Genomic DNA, 19100 nt, shown 5'->3' with positions numbered 1-19100 from the left:
TAGTCTTGGCTTCTCGTCTTTTCCAGCTAAATAATTGCTCATCAATGCAGAAGGTGACGTATATGCCAAGTTCTTCCTCATTGAAGGCGTCTGACAACGCTGCTGAAAACAGCTAAAGAACATGGGAGCAAGCACGCAGCCTTGTTTCACTCCAGTGGTGACTGGGAAAGTGCAAGAGCATCATCATTCATTGTCCAGAACCCAGGAAGCCTGACATCCGGCAACTGACATGCACTTACTGATGACCTTCTCTGGGCAACCGAGTTTGGATGGAATTTTCCCTAAGTCCTCATGACTACAGTAGCCAAGGCCTTGGTCGGATAGATGGACATTGTCTACAGGCCTCTGTTCTGCTCTTGCTCTGTTTTCTCGTGGAGCTGTTGGGAGACAGGCACCACATCGACCATTCCTCCACCCTTTCTGCAGCTGCACTGGCTCTCAGGTAGATGACCGTCTGTTAAGTGAAGGCTCAGTCTATGAAGGGGGAACTTGTGGCCACTCCAGGAAACCGTGTATCCAGATCTGACTTCAGTGAGCTGGCCTTCACGTGCCATCCTTGTTTCACTCAGGGCTGCAATTTGGAGGTGGTAGCTGCCACAAGGTCTACTGGATTTTGTGTTGTCTATTAGTGTGAACATATTCCATGGCCCAGTGGGGAGTGGAATCATCTTTGCAGAAGGGTTTTGTTTTTTTGTTGTTTGTTTTTGGTGAGGCAATTGGGGTTAAGTGACTTGCCCAGAGTCACACAGCTAGTAAGTGTCAAGGGTCTGAGGCCGGATTTGAACTCAGGTCCTCCTGAATCCAGGGCTGGTGCTCTATCCACTGTGCCACCTAGCTGTCCCTAGAAGGGTTTTTGCTTTTTGAACAGTTTTTGGTGTTTTGACTACAGAGCAGGGTCCCCTCAGTAACAGGCCAGGGTTGGGTAGGCAGACAATATTTAGGGCAGCTTCTCCAACCCCTTTCTCACACCAGGAGGTGAGCAGTGTGGTGCTCCAGAAGCTGCTCAGACACTCGGGGGCTGCTGGGTCCCAGTGCTGCTTCTAGCAAGAAGACAGAACTATGTCCGGGCCCACCTGTGGTCAGGGCTGTGTCCGGTGTATCTGCACCTGCTGTTTCTTCGCTTGCCTGTTAACACGGGACTTTGAGATAGGTAAAGATGGTAAAATGGCATGGGTGCTGGCTTTTGCTTCGTGCCTAAATTGGATGTAAGTGAGGCAGAATGGCACAAAGGCGCTGGCCTCCCTCTCTCTTCCAGCGTTGTCACAGTCGAGTGGCGGAACAGAGTCAAGGTAACTGGTGATGGCTCGAGATGCAGTGGATGACCCATCTAACCACGCGCTAAGAGCGCCACAGCCCCTGCTTCAGCCTCCACCTTCATGACTATTGGAACAGATTGTTCTCACCTGCCCCTTCCACCAGGGGACGTCTTCACATGCTCAGGGTAGATACCCCCTAACTCACCAATGGCTTAGCCTCAACCTGGTCTAGTCCAGATGCTTTACCAGAGCGTGGCCACTGTGCGTGCTACAGCTTCTTGGAGCCGCAGGTGAGAGCTAGGTGGATCAGGTAGACACCAGAGGAGAAAGCAAGCCATAGTTCATTTTTTTTTGGATGTGGAAAACATTTTTCATCATGAGTTCTTTGGAATTGTCTTGGGTCATGGCACTGCTGAGAATGATCAAGTCTATCACAGTGGATCATCATACACTGTTGCTGTTACTGTGCCCAAAGTTCTCCTGGTTGTTCTCACTTCACTCAGCATCTGTCCACTTAAGTCTTTCCAGGTTTTTCTGAAATTTGCCTGCTCATCATTTCTTATGGAACAATAGTATCCTTTACATTCATATACCACAACTTGTTCAGTCATTTCCCAGTTGATGGGCATTCCCTTGATTTCCAATTCTCTGCCACCACAAAGAGAGCTGCTATAAATATTTTTGTACATGTGGGTCCCTTTTCCCTTTTCTACGACCTCTTTGGGATACAGACCTAGTAGTGGTATTACTGGGTCAAAGGGTATGCACATTCCCATGACCTGTTGGGTATAGCAACTGGGTCTTTTTATATCAAAGAGGAGAAAAGACACTGAAGGGGACCTTCCACTGCAGCAGGTCCTGTGGTTTGTGTAAGAGGCATACACAGGAAAAATGCAAAAACAGAAGAAAATGGAATCTTTTATGTTATCCCTGAAATTGAATTTTGACACTCCACACATGTGCTGGAGGCATCAGGAACTGGTGGGTGAGAATCAGGTGTTAAAATTTTCATGTGAGCATCTAATACTAGGAAATCAGAAAAGCTACAAGTCAGGGAATGATGATTATTTTTAAAATTTTCCAGACATAAGAAAGTGATGTTCGTAATGAACAAAAAGTTTCAAAAGTATGTATTTTTCCAGAAAACTGGTAGTTAAACATTTACTAGCACGCCACAATCTACCTTTCTCCTGCTTTAGACTTATCTACCTTCCATTTCTATGCTCTAGGGATTCCAATACATTTGCTTCCCACACCTTGTCAGGACACTGAGAAAGCCACTAATCCTGTGCAGTCTGGAGAAGACAAAATGGAAGACAATAGATAGAAGCTGGGAGCAGGATTCAGATACCCATAACTGGAACCAAAGGAGGAAGGTAGAAATGGCAAGAATGCTAATGAGAAAATGGCCAGTTACAGATCTAGACCCAGAGCCAAGAAAGCCAACTTGTCAGAGTAATTAAGATTCAGAAAGGATGAAAAGTCTAGAAAAAAGACCCAGTAAATCAACAATGTTTTTTTTGTTTTTACATATTTTTTAATTTTTAAAAAATTAAAAAAAATTTTTTTAAGCGGTTCAATGGGGGTTAAGTGACTTGCCCAGGGCCACACAGCTAGTAAGCGTCAAGTGTCTGAGGCCGGATTTGAACTCAGATACTCCTGAATCCAAGGCCAGTGCTTTATCCACTGCACCACCTAGTTGCACCCAACAATGTTTTAACGTACCTACTGTATACCAGGCACTGTACTAGGTGTGAGGGAAAAAGCTACAAAAAATTAAATAATTCCTACTCAAATGAGTTTATATTCTAATGGAGGATATAACAAATACACATCAAAATATAAGTATTATTATAAATGAATGAATTCAGATAAAAGAGAAGGGCTTTGTGTCAGGGGTTTAGGATGGGGGGACCAGCAGTTAGAGACACCAGATGTGGCTTCATGAAGAAGATGGTACTTCAGGTGTAAGTGATGCTCACAGGTGGAGGGAAGGTGGGAGGGGGGTCCAGGTAAGAGGGGGGCAGATAGTGCACAGAGAGAGAAAGGGGGAGGGAAAATACTGTTTGTGAGAAGCCAAGAGAAGGCCCTTGTGGCTGGATCTAAGAGGACAGGAGGGTGAGGAGTGTAATGAGGCTGGAAGGAGCCATCAGGGCCAGCTCAGGCAGGGCTTTCCAGCCCTAGGAGAGGGGTGATATTTGACCCTAGAAGCAAGAGGGATCCACTGGGGTTGGATGAGCAGAGGAGCCACATGGTCAGACCTGAGCTTAAGGAAAATGACTTGGGCAGGAGTCTGGAGAATGGACTGGAGTGGTGAGAGACAGGAGGCAGAGCGACAAATGGGAGGGTGAGGAAGGAAGGGAAGAAAAGGAAACAAGCATTTATAGAGTGCTTACTGTGTACCAGACTTTAAAATATTATCTACAGGGGCAGTTAGGTGGCACAGTGGATAAAGCACCAGTCCTGGATCCAGGAGGGCCTGAGTTCAAATCTAACCTCAGACACCTGACACTTACTAGCCTTGTTATCCTGGGCAAGTCACTTAACCCTCATTGCCCTGAAAAAAAAACAATATTATCTCTAACCCTGCAGTGCAGGTGCTGTTATCATTCCCATTATATAGTTAAGGAGACTGAGCCTAAGACAAGTTAAGTAACATGGTGAGGTCACATGGCTAGTGATTCTGTGAGGTTGGATTTGAACTCAGGTCTTCCTGACTCCAGGCTCAGCCTGGTTCTATCCCTTAACATCTAATACCAAAACATGGATAGTTTTCCCCTAAAAAGTACTGAGACCATCTTCCAGTGTTGGTCAACTCAGGAGACCAAAGGCTCAGGCTGCTGATTTTACTTTCTGGTCTCTGGAAGATCAATAGTCCCAAAGAGCTCCACATGTGCCCAGATGCCAATAGCAGCTAAACTGATCTGAACCAATTATCAACAAGCTATAAGCTGATAAATAGAATATAATGAAAAGCAGAGGGGGCAGCTAAGTGGTGCAGTAGATAAAGCACTGGTTTTGAATTCAGGAGGACCTGAGTTCAAATCCAGACTCAGACACTTGACACTTACTAGCTGTGTGACCCCTAGGCAAGTCACTTAACCCTCATTGCCCTTTTGAAAAGCAAAGCAGAAAGGCATTAGATTGCCTGCTACACACAGAACATATATTAGCTCAATGTGCTAGGAAGCTGATGGGCTTCCTTCCCATTTTCTTCCAATTGCCATCACAGATTCTGTTATCTGGGAGCCATTCTCCATCGTAGGAATAAAATTGCTTTTGCTTTTTACAAATTATTGTGATTTCTCCTTTAACCCGTCTGATCTGTGATCTGGTTGTAATCCATATTTCACATTTAGCTTTTAGAATGTCTATTATTAAACTTCTAAACAATTAAGGAATTTATTGGTCTTTCCCACCTTTTCCGATTCCCAAAGTTTTATGATTTTTTCCTTTTCACTAGGATCTAAGTCCCAATTTTTTCACGGAAGGTATTGATTCGTGGTGCAGGCTCTCACCATGGGAAATTTTACTGATTGAGAATCGATCTCTCCTTGATTGCCTGATTCACTCCCAACAGAAGCTCTTCCGCCCCTCTTTCCTTCTCAGTCCTCCTGCACCCATCCCTCACCACCACGGAGTGGGGTGATGAACTCCAAACCTCCGCTTAAGGAGAAAGCTCACGTCTCTGACTGACTTGTCTGCCGTGCCCCAAATTAGCACCTTCTCCCCACCTCCCTTTCCAGCTGCCTTTTGTGTATTGGCTTCCTCTGTTAGACCGTCAGCGTCTTCAGCCTCGGGACTGGCCATCTGTCCCATACTTGGATCCCCAGCCTTTGGCACACCTTTACTCATGGGGGGCAGTGCTTAATCCCTATGGAGTGACTCTTCCACACGATCATTTTCCGCAGGTACCTTGTCTCTTCTTTTACTTTCAAAGTTCTACCTCAGCTCCTTCTGCTCCAACTTTACTTCAGACGCCTTCAACTGGGGGTCCAGTGGATATGTCTAAAACTAAACTTCTTTTTATCGACCTTCCCTATTCCTGTCAAGGGCAACACCCTCCTCCCAGTCCCTCAGGCTCCCAAACTCGTTGTAACCCTCCGCTCCCATCTGTTGTCAATTCTTGGGCATTTCACCTTTGCAACATCTCCACAATACAGGCGCCTTCTCGCAATTATACCGCGAACACCCTTGGGCTAATGCAGTAGCCTCCTGGTGGGTTGGCCAACCTCAAGACTCTCACTCCAACGCATCCTCCATTTGGCCAACATGATGATTTTCCCAACTTTCCCTGCATTTTTTTTTGTGAGGCAATTGGGGTTAAGTGACTTGCCCAGGGTCACACAGCTAGTAAGTGTCAAGTGTCTGAGGCTGAATTTGAACTCAGGATTCCAGAGCTGGTGCTCTATCCACTGCGCCACCTAGCTGCCCCCACTTGCCCTGCATTTTAACGGAGCTCACCGTCTCCTGTGTTGTCCAATCTGGGTTGATTGTGGCCCCTCGTTGAACACCTACTACTCTTCCAAGGGCATATAAACTGAGGCCACTGCCATGATTGTCTTTGGAGACACAGCCAAGTGACCATCCTTTTATTAATAACGAGGTGGCCTTATTAACAAGTGATTCAATTGCCCAGACACTCTCTTGAATGTTTTTAATCATCACAAGGTAAAGCACCTGTCAGCTATGTGTTAGCCCAAAGCCCGGAGAGTGCAGCACAGACAAAACAGTAGTGGGCACTGCCCAGAGTTTTATCCTTACGTTCTCTAATGTGGAAAGAAGTCACAGTTGCCAAGGTGACCTGCTTTCTGGTGTTACAAATTGTTCTCGAGTCCTTATCTTCTCTGAGAATGTTTTCTTTTTCTTTAGCTAAAAATCGAAGGTTCGCAGTCAATTTTAAAATCCGCTGAAAGCTGTCCCACCTGAGACTGAGTAAAACCGAAAAGTTCCTAATATTGTGAAGCCGAAGGGTTAGCAATCTCAGCAGCCCTTTGGCCCTAGACTCGCTTGGGGAGATGACTCAGTAAAATTGCATCCCTTTCTAAGTAATCGAAAGTTCCTGCTTTGGCCACTACAGTCCCCTGAACTCTTTGTGTTCCTAAACCCAAGACGTGCATGCCTTACCTTTTGCCTTCTTTTAGTTGTCCCAGGCTGGACAGGGAGTCCACCGCTGTCCCCCAACTTTGAAAGCCCCTGGCCCATCCGCTCCGGAGGACTTTGAAATCATGGGTTGTTTGTTCCTATTTTGCCATCTCTCTCTAATAATGTGAAGAGCCAGAAGGGCTCCTTTTATAAGCACCTGCAATACCTGCCTTGGGACCCAGGTGTCCTGACTTCCTGGCTTCAGCTCTCCCACAGGATTCATTTCTCTTCCAGTGACAGAATGTACCTTAGGGAAGAATAACCAGATAAAGGCAAAGACCCCAGTAGTGTGCAAGTAGTGTGGAGTAGAAGGATAAATTGGGGTGGGGAAGCCTGGGGTCCGGACTGCAGGGAGGAGAGGGGCACCTGCCTGGTGAGTGAGGGGTGTGGGGGAGGGGAATGGTTAGGAAGATCAGGAGGGATGTAGGCACTGGATGTCCTAGTTTGGAAGAAGGTGGCAGTAGCAGGGGAAAGCTGGAAGGAAATCAAGGGATTCTACTCAGAAGGAGGAGGATCTAAATCCCAGAGCTGGGGGAGGGTGAGAGGAGGACTCTCCCAGATGACCAGCCTGCTGGGTGGTGGCTCAGGTGGAATTTGACCCTGGGGTGGAGTTTGGAGGCCTGGGAGGGGTCTAGAGGTAGCAGAGGGTGATTCCAGTGGCCAAGGCATTGCACGTGATGGGGGCAGGGCTGAGGCTGGGAGAATGCAGACCTGCGATCTATCAGCCATTGGAGGAAAGGGGAGATCCTGGGGTCCCAGCGGGCCCGGGGAGGGCAGAGCTCTCAGTACTGGAAGCAGGAGCCCTCTGAGCTGAGATCCAGCTGTGGTTACTCTGCCTTCCTTTAGAGCTGGGATGGATCTGCCTCCCGGAAGCCAGCTCTGTGCAGGCAGGTCCCAGGTAGGTCTGAACCAGGAAGCCAAGAGGCCGAACTGTCCTTTGGGTCTCTTCCTCCCCATGTGACCGCATGCCGTGTTCTCCGGGCCACCAGGGGTCCTCCTCCTGCCCAAGGCTGACTCCCCGGCCAGGTTCTCATTGTCCCTGCATCACAAACACCCTGGGGTGCCATCCCCATGTTTCCCTTTGGATCACACAGACCTCCCCCATAGGGACCCAGGAGTACCTCCTTCAGTTGCCAATCAGGACCCAGGGCTCCTATCTCCCTGCCCCCAGCTTCTGTTCAGAGACTTGGTTGTCCTGCCAACAGCCCTGATTCCCCGTAAGGATCCTGGCATCCTCCCTCCTTAGTCCAAGGACATACCTAGGACCCAGGCCCCCAAGCTCCTGCCTGGCCTCCCTTAACTGGACCTGTGGCTCTTGTGCAGGCTCCTTATCAGATCCCTGGTGTTTGGCTCCAGCGTCTCTCCAGAGACCCAGATAAGCAGCCTCCAAGCCAAGCTCCAAACTGTCCCAGGAGCCCTCCCTGACTCCTGGTTAGAGCCCAGGACACAGACATCAGCCGCCCTCCCCCACCCGCTCCAACCCTTCACTGCTCCAGTTTTGTTACAGCATCACCTGCCAGACCCTTTCTTACCTGTGTCCCTGGGAGGGGGCAGAAGAGGAGTAGGAGAGGGCAGGGAGTCGTCTTCCTTTCCAAGCCTGACTCCCTGCTGCCTCTCTCCCTCTTGGGGTTGGGGTCTCTCCCCTGAGGGCAGGACCAGGGCCTTTGTAACTCCCTTGGGGCCCCAGCCTTTGTAAATCCCTCTAGGCCAGCCTCCCGCCCAGGAAGAGAAAGGAAAGACCTCTCCCCCCTGGGATCCTGCTCCCTCCCTCCCTCAGTCTGAAGAGGACCAAGGGCTGGCCCAAGCAGAGAGCCTGGAGCCAGAGGCAATGGCCCCTGGGAGCTACAGCCCCCCAGCCCAGCTGAGTGCAGTCTGTACAGAGACTTGCCCAACATCAGCCAACTTGGCCTTTTCCATAGACCTAGAGGGCGGTCTATGAGGCTGGAATTCTCTTACCTCTGGGTCCTTCTTTCCCTACAAAAATGGGCATGAAATGGAGCAGAGGAGTGACCACAGGGCCCTGGCCTCCCCTTTGATGTGCACTGATTGCCAGTGCTTTGGCACCTGGAGCCCTGACCCCTTGCCATCACCCCCAGTGGCCACCCTCTGTGTGTCCTTAAGTTCTCCCTCGTTACAGTCAGGTGACAAGAATAACCACTTTCCTCACTAGTCTTTATTCCATAGGGATCATGTCTTTGCTCTCTTTTTGCACGCCTAGCACATGCACACACCCATGGTGTGCATGTGCACACCTTACCTCTTCCCCTTTGCTTCTTATGGCCAAGCTCTCCCCTGTAGAAAGCAAAGGTTCAGGAAGCCCCTTCCCGAAGAGTCTTGTCGGCAGGGGCCTGGAGCAGAGCCAGAAGGCTCCCCCAGCTCTTATCCTTGGCAGTCCTGTCAGCAAAGCAAATTCTCCTACTGCTGCTCAAGTCCTGCTGCCTGAGCTCACATCAGGCTTCCCAGGTCTCTCTGAATCCTTCTCATTTACCATTTCCTAGGTCCAGTCTCCAAACACTTAGAAAGTGGTCCCTCGGGGGCAGCTAGGGGGCCCAGTGGATAAAGCACTGGCCCTGGATTCAGGAAGACCTGAGTTCAAATCTGGCCTCATAAACTTGACACTTACTAGATGTGTGACCCTGGGCAAGTCACTTAACCCTCATTGCCCTGCAAAAAAATTAAAATTAAAAAAAAAATTAGAAAGTGGTCCCTCTGTGCCAACTTCCATGAATACAAAGAAAGGAAAAACCAGTCCCTGCCCCCAAGGAGCTCCCAGAGACAACATGACATCAGCTGGATCCACACAGGTTCTCTATGGTATAGATGGGAGGCAGCCTTGGAGGGGACACTCTAGCAGGGTCAGGGACCAGGAAAAGCTTGTTTTCGGAAGGTGAGATGTGAGCTGAGATGGGAAGGAAGCCAGGAGGGAGGAAGGATACTCCAACTGTTGGGAAGGCACAGAGTCCAGGGATGGAGGGTCTTGGCTTAGGATCAGTCAGGAACCCAGTGTCCCTAGGTAAGAGGAGGTGGAGCGAAGTGTGATGCAAGAACATTGGAAAAGGGGGCAGGACTGGTCATGTGGTGCCTGCTATTGGCCAGGAGTCTCAGAAATATTGGCTCATTTGGTCCTGGCCAATGAGAGCCTGAAAAAGGCAGCACAGGATGCAGCCACACAGCGACCCTGCAAACTGAGTCATAAGTGTAAATTGATGAGTAAACTGAGGCAACACTTTGTGAAAAGAAAGAGGATATTTAAAAGGTTAGGAGGACTTAGCACAGCATTTGCACCAGACTACAGAAGATAGTATTTAGGGGCAGCTAGGTGGTGCAGTGGATAGAGCACGGGCCCTGGAATCAGGAGGACGTGAGTTCAAATCCGGCTTCAGACATTTAACACTTACTGGCTGTGTGACCCTAGGCAAGTCACTTAACCCCAATTGTCTCACCAAAAAAAAAAGAAGAAGATAGTATTTTCTGCATCAGTGAGCTAATTAGCATTTGTTATGCTGCTACCATTTGCCTTCTTTGATTTGATGAAGAGAGAAAGGAGTGAAGAGTTTGTGGACCTTTTCTTTCCTTTTCTTTCTTTCTTTCTTTTTTTTTTTTTTAGCAACAAATATTTACTTTATTTTTTCCAGTTACCTGTAAGGGTAGATTTCAGCATTCATTTTCATAAGATTTAGAGTTCCAAATTTTTCTCCCTCCCTCCCTCCCTCCCTTTCCTCCCCCCTCCACAAGATTGCAACCAGATTATATATGTCCAATCCACAAGTGTTCTTTTTATCAGTTCTTTCTATGGGGGTGCATAGTAAGCTCCCTCATTAGTTCCTTGGGATTGTCTTGGATCATTGCATTGCTGAGAGTAGTCAAGTCATTCACAATTACTCATTGAACAATACTGCTGTCACTACGCACAATGTCCTCCCAGCTCTGCTCGCTTCACTATACACTGATGTTCATTAGTCTTTCAAGGTTTTTCTTTACTCATGGGGGGCAGGGAGGATCTGGAGGACACTTTCTGTCCCAGTCAGAGGCATCAGTCTGAAAGGCAGAGGATGTCTGAGTTGAGAAAATGAGCTGATCTGGACTGATTGTCAGTGTCCTCAGCAGGCTGTGGGCAGTAAAGAGAGCATGTTTAACAGGGGGAAGGCATGGAGTTAAGAGGAGTTACCAAAGGCCTGTAGAAGGTGGGATTTTAGTTGGGACTTGCTGGAAGCCAATAAACAGACCTGAGGAGAGAGAGGAGTGGAATGATGGAGGACAGCCTGAGAAAATGGTCTGACCTAAGAGATGGAGTGTCTTTCTGGAGTAAAAAGAAGGCCAGTGTCACTGGGTCACTGGGGGGGGGGGCAGGTGTAAGAAGAGGGGAATACCAGGTGATGTCCAGGTCATGATGGGCTTTGAATGCAAGAGAATTGGCATTGGATCCTGGAGGTGGGAGGGAGCTACTGGAGTTCATTGAGTAGAGGAGTCACATGATCAGACCTGTGGACCAAATGGAGGATACACTGGAGTGGGGAGAGTCTTGGGGCTGGCTGACCCAGCAGTAGCTATAGCAATAGTCTGAGGGTGAGATGATGAGAGCCTGCACTTTAAGAGGAGAGAAGGAGGCATATTTGAGAGATGTTGCCAGGTAAAATCCACAGACTTTGGCATTAGCTTGAATAGGATGGGTGTGGAATGGGAGCTGGGAACATGGTGTTGCCTTTGACAGGAAGAGGGAAGGTAATAAATTCTCTTTTGGACATGGTGAGTTTAGGAGAACTATGGGATATCATGTTGGAGATGTCTGAAAGGAGGTTGGGAGTAGAGGTAGCTCAGATTGAATGGCTTTAGTTGGTGAAAGGAACATGAGGGGCAAGGAGCTGAAATGAGGGTGATTGGGTGGTCAATTGTCCATCAATATTTATTAAGCACCTACTATGTGTTTGCCCCTGTGCTAAGGACTGGGATATGAAATATGAAAAGTAAAAGACAGTTCTTGCCCTGAAAGAGCTTATAATCTAATGGTGAAGGCAAAATACAAAAGGAAGCTGACATGCGGAGACTGATGGGGTATGCTGGAGAATTCAATCAGAAGTCCCAAAATAGTGCAGCCATGGCAGAAATGTGATGGGTCAGCTGCATTCTCCTTAAATGAGAATTCATACTCCCACCCTCTAACCCCAGAGGCAGAAGGTAGTAATGAGCTGCAGTACCAATATCACTAGTGAAATTCCTAGAGAGTTCTGGAAAAGATAAATCAATTTATTAGTAAGGCTGGGAAGCGGAAATAAATTGAGGTCAGTGATCTATCTTGGTGATCAAAGAAACTGAGTGAGCATCCCAGGCTCCCCCTTAATTCCAGGTGTCTTCCTTCTGATAGTACATCCTTGGGGCCTCCCCTGACAAGCAAAAAGGCAGTGCTGATTGGTGGACATTTAATGAGGCAGTGGGCAAAGAGTTCTCAACCCCTCCTTATTAGTTCATCATTCCCAGGAGGAGAGTAAGCTAGTGAATGTGTCTTACTCATGAGATTGTCACCTCTAGCCATCTGGACCAAGAAAGCCCACCTAATCAGTCTCTCCCTAGCTTAGTTTCCCCTTTGTAGATCAAGTTACCCCCTAACTTTGATTAGAAAACAAGGAAACAAGGGTCACTCTTTGTTCATGTGGACTAGTTCAGGCTGGTTTCTGAGCTCCTGAGGCAAACAGAGAGGCTCAGCCAAGACTTGGGAGGGACTGGAATGGTATTCCCATTCCTTAGCTAGAATGGGAGAGGTCTTTGAGGTAGGCAGAGGGATGGGGGTTTGGACAGAGAAGGGAAGTTACAAATTAATAGTAATAAAAGGATACGGCATTAAAACATTACAGAATGATGAGGTTATCCCAATAATAAACTTCCTGGTGCATGGCAGAGATCTGATGAGGAAAAAATTTCACATCACCTTCCGTCTTCCTCTTCCAGAGATGCTCAAATATCTCTGATAGAACACATAACTTATCTGATTCCATTGGGAGAAGCAATTCATGGTAACACATTTCTCCATTTTATTCCAACTACAAATAGTTTTTCATGACTGTGGTTCTAAGTGTCAGCTCTGACACTCATGAGGGGAATTGACTTTGGGCAAATCTCTTCTCTGTACTTCAGTTTCCTCCTGTAAATTGATAAGATTTGTCTAGATGAATTCTAAAGACTCTTTCAGCTCTAAGTCCTATGACCTTTGTTGGTTTAGGAGTTGGTGACCTTCAAGGATGTGGCTGTGGACTTCACCCGGGAGGAGTGGGACCTCTTGGACCCCCCTCAGAAGGAGCTGTACAAGGAGGTCATGCTGGAGAATGCCCAGAACCTGCTCTCTGTGGGTAAGGACCACTTCTCCTAGAACTCTGATTCTATACTCAAAGGGACTGCCTTTATTCCTTTCCTAGTATGAATGGTTTCTAGAATTTTCAATTATTAGAAAGGCCAAACTGTAGATCTTTCATTTCCAATGGACAGGGTTTTCCTCCTGCCTAGTTATTCTATAAAAGGTCTTTGCACTGTGGGGTAGGAAGCTGGGGATGCTCTTTGTTGCTCCTGAAGGTTCTTGGGGGCCTCAGATCAAAGACCAAAATAAGTGTTCAAGAATCTCAGACTTGGAATTAATCTGAGATTTTATCCAGTTTAATCTCTACTTCAACATGAATTTTTTCCTCCAAATTTCTGAAAACTGCTCAGGCAGCTTTTCCACAAAGATGGGCACTGAAGGGAACCCCCAATGGCCCAAAGTTGTTCTTTCCTCTTTGGGTTGGGTCTGGTCTTTGGAAGATTCTTGTTAGGAAGCATGGATCTGTACCACACAATTCCTGCTTTTCCTCTCAGCAGCCCAGTATAGCAAATATCCTTGTTCTTCCTTCTTTCCTCCCTCCCCAGAATCCCAGCTCAAATGATGGAAAAGAAGGAAAGGGGGGATAAGCATTTATATATACCTGTTATGTGCCTGGCACTGTGCAAAAAGTTTTATCTCATTAGATCCTCACAACAAGCCTGTGAGTTAGATGATATTATTATCCCCATTTTTACACTTGGGGAAACTGAGGCAAACAGAGCTTAAGTGACTTGCCTGGGGAACTTGGCTCATAAGTGTCTGAAACCAGATTTGAACTCAGAGCTTGCTGAATCAAAGGCCAAGGCTCTCTCCACTGCACTGCCAATTGTTTCTTAATTTCTAGAAAATGGAATGCATGGAATTAGCCCATCCCTCCATAAAGGAAGTAGACAAAACAGAATTTTCTGATTGCAGATTGGCTTCCAAATGACCTCCTTCCCACCCCCCACCAAAGCTCCCAACAGTAAATATCATGGTAAAGGTTCTTGAGGAGTGCTGGGAACCATCCTGTGACCCTTTCCCTGAAGAGAACTGAATTATGAGTGTTCCTCCACCCCCTTCCCTTCCTTATTCCCCATGCCCAGGACTCCCAGTTCCTAGAGAAGCTTTGGTCTCCCAGTTTGAGCAAGGGGAAGCACCATGGATGCGTGAGGGAAAAGACCACAGAACCTCCTGCCCAGGTGAGTGAGGTGAAAACAGGTGTATGAGGGTTGTTACCACAAGATGGAGCTAAAGGTCACAGGGGAGGGCATGTTAGAATTTCTCCTGGGACAGTAGGTTTCTTGACTCTGGGAGGTCTGTGGAGGTTTGGGGGCCTGTGTTAGTGGTTGGGAGTGTTACTGTGGAGACTAGCAGCTAACAGGCCACCTGCGAAAGGGGAGAAGGGTCTTAGACACCACCCCCCAGTGTCCTACACAGTAGGGGGCAACCCCACTGCACCTGCAGTGTCTGTGTTTGTGGTTAGACCTCACACCCCAACCTTAGGCTGAGTGTTGAGTGTTAAACATGACTGGAAGAAGACAGACATTCAAATCCTGCCACTGGCACTTAGGCGCTATGTACCTTATCTGAGCCTCAGGCAAAGATCTAAGACTTCTCTACTTAAAGGTGTTCTTATACCAAAAGTATGCCATTGACAGTCAATACAGAGAGTCACAGTCTTAAGCTTTGGGAATCCCCCAAAGTATCCCAACACAGCCACTGAAGGAAAATGAGAGAGAGGCACATACAGTCATTAAGCAGGAAAATAATAACCAGGAGACTAGGCTGGAACTGATTGCTTCCGAGCTCATTTCTGAGTCCTGGTACTTGGCAGTGGTAGGAGTAGTGGCTCACTCACTGTCATCAGGAAACTTTAATTGATGCTTTGCTGAATGTAAAATAGCAATCACTGTTTCTAATAAGCACAATGAATCTACAGAATGTTACAGGAATTCAAAATGTAAAATAGCCCACCAAATTTGGATAGCCAAACTCAAAGCAATGAACTTTTTACAGTATGTTTCTCTTCCTATTCATTGGGCATTAAGTCGTACTGGTGCAGTAATCCCTCTAAAATGATATTATAGATATGCCAAGTGTTCTACTTCCACGAGACACTTGTTTAAACTACTGCTTACACACATTCTCCCAAATAAGTTTTACTTTAAAAAAAAAAGTGGAATGGAGGAGGGCTGTCTGGTACTAAGGAGAGAGGAGCATGCTGGGTCACAGGGTTTGAGTTCTAGTCTCAGTAGCAGAGATGATGTTCAGGTCACTCAATCACTCTGAGTTCAATGGTCTGAGTTATGACTAGTGAGACTCAGGCTTCCCCAGTGTCACACGTTTGTTATGAGGCTTCAATGTTATTGTGTGTAAAGCTCTGTGGACATTAGACCATCCTGGAGATGTAAGCTAAAGTTATTTAAAAATGATTGATTCTCGCCATTTAAGCTTCAAGACTCTTCTCTTTCCCTGGGGAAATAGATTATATAATCAGTACTTTCTGTTAACAAAGAGAAAAAGGATATGTTTGTTTATATGTGTATGTGTTACTATGCACATATATACACACACACATATATGTACATGTATTTTTTCTTTCCTTCAGAGGAAGACAACAGGCTTGACATGAAGGAGACTTCTGCAAAGCTAAACATTTCTATGGAAGAATCACAAGAGCAAAGATTAATGAATGGAAGTTACCATGACCTGAATGTGAGAGGAATCTATGGCCTAATTAGACCTCAGAAAAGTCATACAGGAAAAGTCCTGTATATCTATAATGAAGATGAAAAGACCTTCACTCATAATCCAGAGCTTATTGACCACCAGAAAACCGACAGTAGAAAGAAACATTACAGATGTAATGAATGTGCTAAAGACTTTAAGCTAGAGTCATCCTTTATTCACCATCAGAGAATTCATGCTAAAGAGAAATCTCATGAGTGTCATGAATATGGCAAAACTTTCAATGAGAAGTCATGCCTTATTGTACATAAGAGAAGCCACACTAACGAGAAATGTTATACATGCAACCAATGTGGAAAGACTTTTAGACGGAAGTCCAGTTTGGCTAAACATCAGAGAATACACACTGGAGAGAAACCTTATGAATGTAATCAGTGTGGAAAGACTTTTCGATACCACTCTAGTCTTTTTAATCATCAGAGAATCCACACTGGAGAGAAACCTTATAAATGTAATGAGTGTGGAAAGACTTTCGGACAGAGGTCTAGTCTTGTAAATCATCAGAGAATCCACACTGGAGAAAAACCTTATGAATGTAATCACTGTGGAAAGGCTTTCACACAAAGCTCCAGTCTTGCTCACCATAAGAGACTCCACACAGGAGAAAAGCCATATAAATGTAATCAATGTGAAAAGACTTTCAGAGGGCACTCCTGTTTGGTAGTACATCAGAGAATCCACACTGGTGAAAAACCTTATGAATGTTATCAATGTGGAAAGAGTTTCAGACAGAGTGTCAGTCTTGCAGTACATCATAGAATTCATATGAGAAAAACCTTGTGAATGTAATCAACATAGAAAGCCTTTTAAACACATCTCTAGTCTTGATAAACATCAATGAATCCACAATGGAGGGAAACTTTGTGAATATAATCAGTGCAGAAAAACTTTCATAAGCACATCCAATCTTGAACTACATCAGAGAATCCACTCTGCACAGTAATCTTTTGATTATAATCAATATGGAAAGACTTTCAGATGCAGCTCCAATCTTGCTCAATGTAAGAGATTCCAGACTAGAGAAAAACCTTATGAATGTAATCAGTGTGGTAAAATCTTCTGGCAACAGTTGTCTCTGATTTCCCATGGGAAAATTCATACCAGATAAAAATCTTATCACTATAATGAATGAGGAAAGGCATTCAAATGGAGTATGGAACTTGTTAGATATCGGAAAATTCCTTCTGGGGATAAGCTCAATATGAACCCAATGTAGGAAGACCTTTAGTCAGAGATTGTCTCTTATTTTACATCTAAATATTCATAGAGGTGAGAAACTTTTGGGACATGCCTTTTTTAATTTAATTTTTTAATTTAGTATTTTATTTCCCCCCAATTACACGTGAAAACAATTTTTAAGATTCTTTTTTAAAAATTTTGAGTTCCAAATTTTCTCCCTTTCTCCTTCCTCCAACCCCTGCATTGAGAAGGTGAGAAATTCAATAGAGGTTATACATGTGTAGTCACGCAAAACATTTCTATATGTCTTGTTGTGAAAGAAAACAGACAAAAAATTTAAGAAAATAAAGTAAAAGAAGTATGCTTCAAATCTGTATTCAGACACCATCAGTTCTTTCTCTGGTGATGGATAGCATTTTTCATCATAAGTCCTTCAGAGTTCCATTGGATCATTGTGTTGCAGAGAATAGCTAAGTCATTCACAGTTGATCATCATAATATTGCTGTTACTTTGTACATAGTACATTTCACTTTGCATCACTTTATGTAAGTCCAGGTTTTTCTGAGAGCATGCTACTCATCATTTTTTTTTAAGTGAGGTAATTGGTGGTTAAGTGACTTGCCCAGGGCCACACAGCCAGTAAATGTTAAGTGTCTGAAGCCGGATTTGAATTCAGGTCCTCCTAAATCCAGGGCCAGTGTTCTATCCTCTGCACCACCTAGCTGCCCCCCTGCTCATAATTTCTTATAGCCCAATAGTATTCCATCATAATCATATATTAAAATTTGTTAAGCCATTCCCCAATTCATGCTTATCCCCTTAATTTCCAATTCTTTGCCACCAGAAAAGAGCTGTTATAAATATTTTTTTACACACTGGGCCTTTTCCTTTTTGTTTTTTAATCTCCTTTTGGATATAGACAGTAGTGGTATTACTAGGTCAAAGAGTATGTATGGTTTTACAGTCCTCTGGGCAGAGTTCCAAAGTACCCTACAGAGGGCAGCTAGGTAGCGTAGTGGATAAAGCACCGGCCCTGGATTCAGGAGTACCTGAGTTCAAATCTGACCTCAGACATGTGACACTTACTAGCTGTGTGACCCTGGGCAAGTCACTTAACCCTCATTGCCCTGCAAAACAAAAACAAAAACAAAGTACTCTACAGAATATTTAAATCAGGTTACATCTCCACCAATAGTACATTAATGTCTCATTTTCCCTACATCCCCTCCAATATTTGTGGAACATTCCTTTTGCAGGAAGATGGAGATCTCTCAACATTAGAATATTCACCCTGGAAAGAAGGCTCATAAAAACAATGATTGTAGGAAAGCCTTGACATGGAGTTCATACTTGACTGTACATTGGAGAAATCATATTAGAGATAAAAATTTATGGATCTAATTAATAAGAGAAAACCTCTTGCTTAAGCACAGACCTAATTAGATGTTCCAAATTTCATACTGTATATAAAGCCCTATAAATGTAATGAATTTTATTCTGAGATGCTATTATTTTTCATAAGTCTTCAATAATATTACAGAGCATTGCCATAACTTCATCAGCCATTCTCTAATTGATACTCTCATTTCCTGTTTTTTTACTGACTCAAAAAATTCTAGTATAAATATTTTTGTAACTGTTGGACATTTATTTCTGTAATGATTTCCTTTGTCTGGTAGGTGGCACTCTATATAGAGTTCCTGGTGCTACAAGACCCGAGTTCGAATTCAGTCTTTGACATTTATTATATGTGCGACCTTGGGCAAATCATTTAGCCTATCAATGCCTTAGTTTTTCCCATCTGTAGAATGTATATACTGGGGGGGTGGTGCCCATATGGTGCATAAAAGGCAGGAATTCACCTGATCTCTTCCAAATTCCCCTCCAAACAATTTTAAAACAATGCCTCAAAACAAATTCTTGAGTGTTGTTGTTGTTTGTCCTTCATTATTGAAGAGGACCATGACAGATGTCATGACTTGCAATGAATTGGATTTAAGTGAGAGAGGGCTGTGCAAGGTCACCAACCTCACTCTCTTCTCCAGAGTTATCTGGGTCCAGTGGCAAGATATATTTCAGGATGACTGCAGATGGCCTGAGATTGGCAATTTGTGTTAAGTGATTTGCTTAGGGTCACACAGCTAGTAAATGTCTGAGGTGAGATTTGAACTCAGATCCTCATGACTCCAGGGCCAGTGCTTTAAACACTGCACCACCCAGCTGTGCCTGGAGTGACAGTGCCACAAAAGTACATGGTGAAACAATTTTCCAGTCCAAGATAGGCTGGCAGGAAAGGTCAATCTCACAGGGGTGAGAGTAAAGTGCACTACATTGCAGCCTGTGCCTCAACAAGTCAACAGAAAGCCTCAGGAGTAAGTGAGTCATCAGGTCAGTGGTGACTTCCAAAGTTCTTAGCACATATATGATAAGCATGTTGGATACT

The 19100-nt window shown here is 45.2% G+C and overlaps 1 protein-coding gene across 1 annotated transcript; it reads left to right on the top strand.

Annotated features, from left to right (window-relative positions):
* Positions 1 to 7100: 7100 nt before the first annotated feature.
* LOC122751868 (zinc finger protein 287-like) lies at positions 7101 to 16940 on the top strand. Its single transcript, XM_043999101.1, has 4 exons — positions 7101 to 7299; positions 12616 to 12742; positions 13833 to 13928; positions 15338 to 16940. The coding sequence occupies exons 1-4, from the start codon at positions 7255 to 7257 to the stop codon at positions 16258 to 16260; spliced, it is 1191 nt and encodes a 396-aa protein (XP_043855036.1). The 5' UTR covers positions 7101 to 7254; the 3' UTR covers positions 16261 to 16940.
* The last annotated feature ends 2160 nt before the right edge of the window (positions 16941 to 19100 follow it).

The sequence above is a fragment of the Dromiciops gliroides genome, chromosome 3, assembly GCF_019393635.1.
Source record: "Dromiciops gliroides isolate mDroGli1 chromosome 3, mDroGli1.pri, whole genome shotgun sequence".
In the NCBI taxonomy this organism is placed as follows: domain Eukaryota; kingdom Metazoa; phylum Chordata; class Mammalia; order Microbiotheria; family Microbiotheriidae; genus Dromiciops; species Dromiciops gliroides.
The sequence above is the reverse complement of the archived record's forward strand: the minus strand, read 5'-3'. Positions and strand labels throughout refer to the sequence as shown.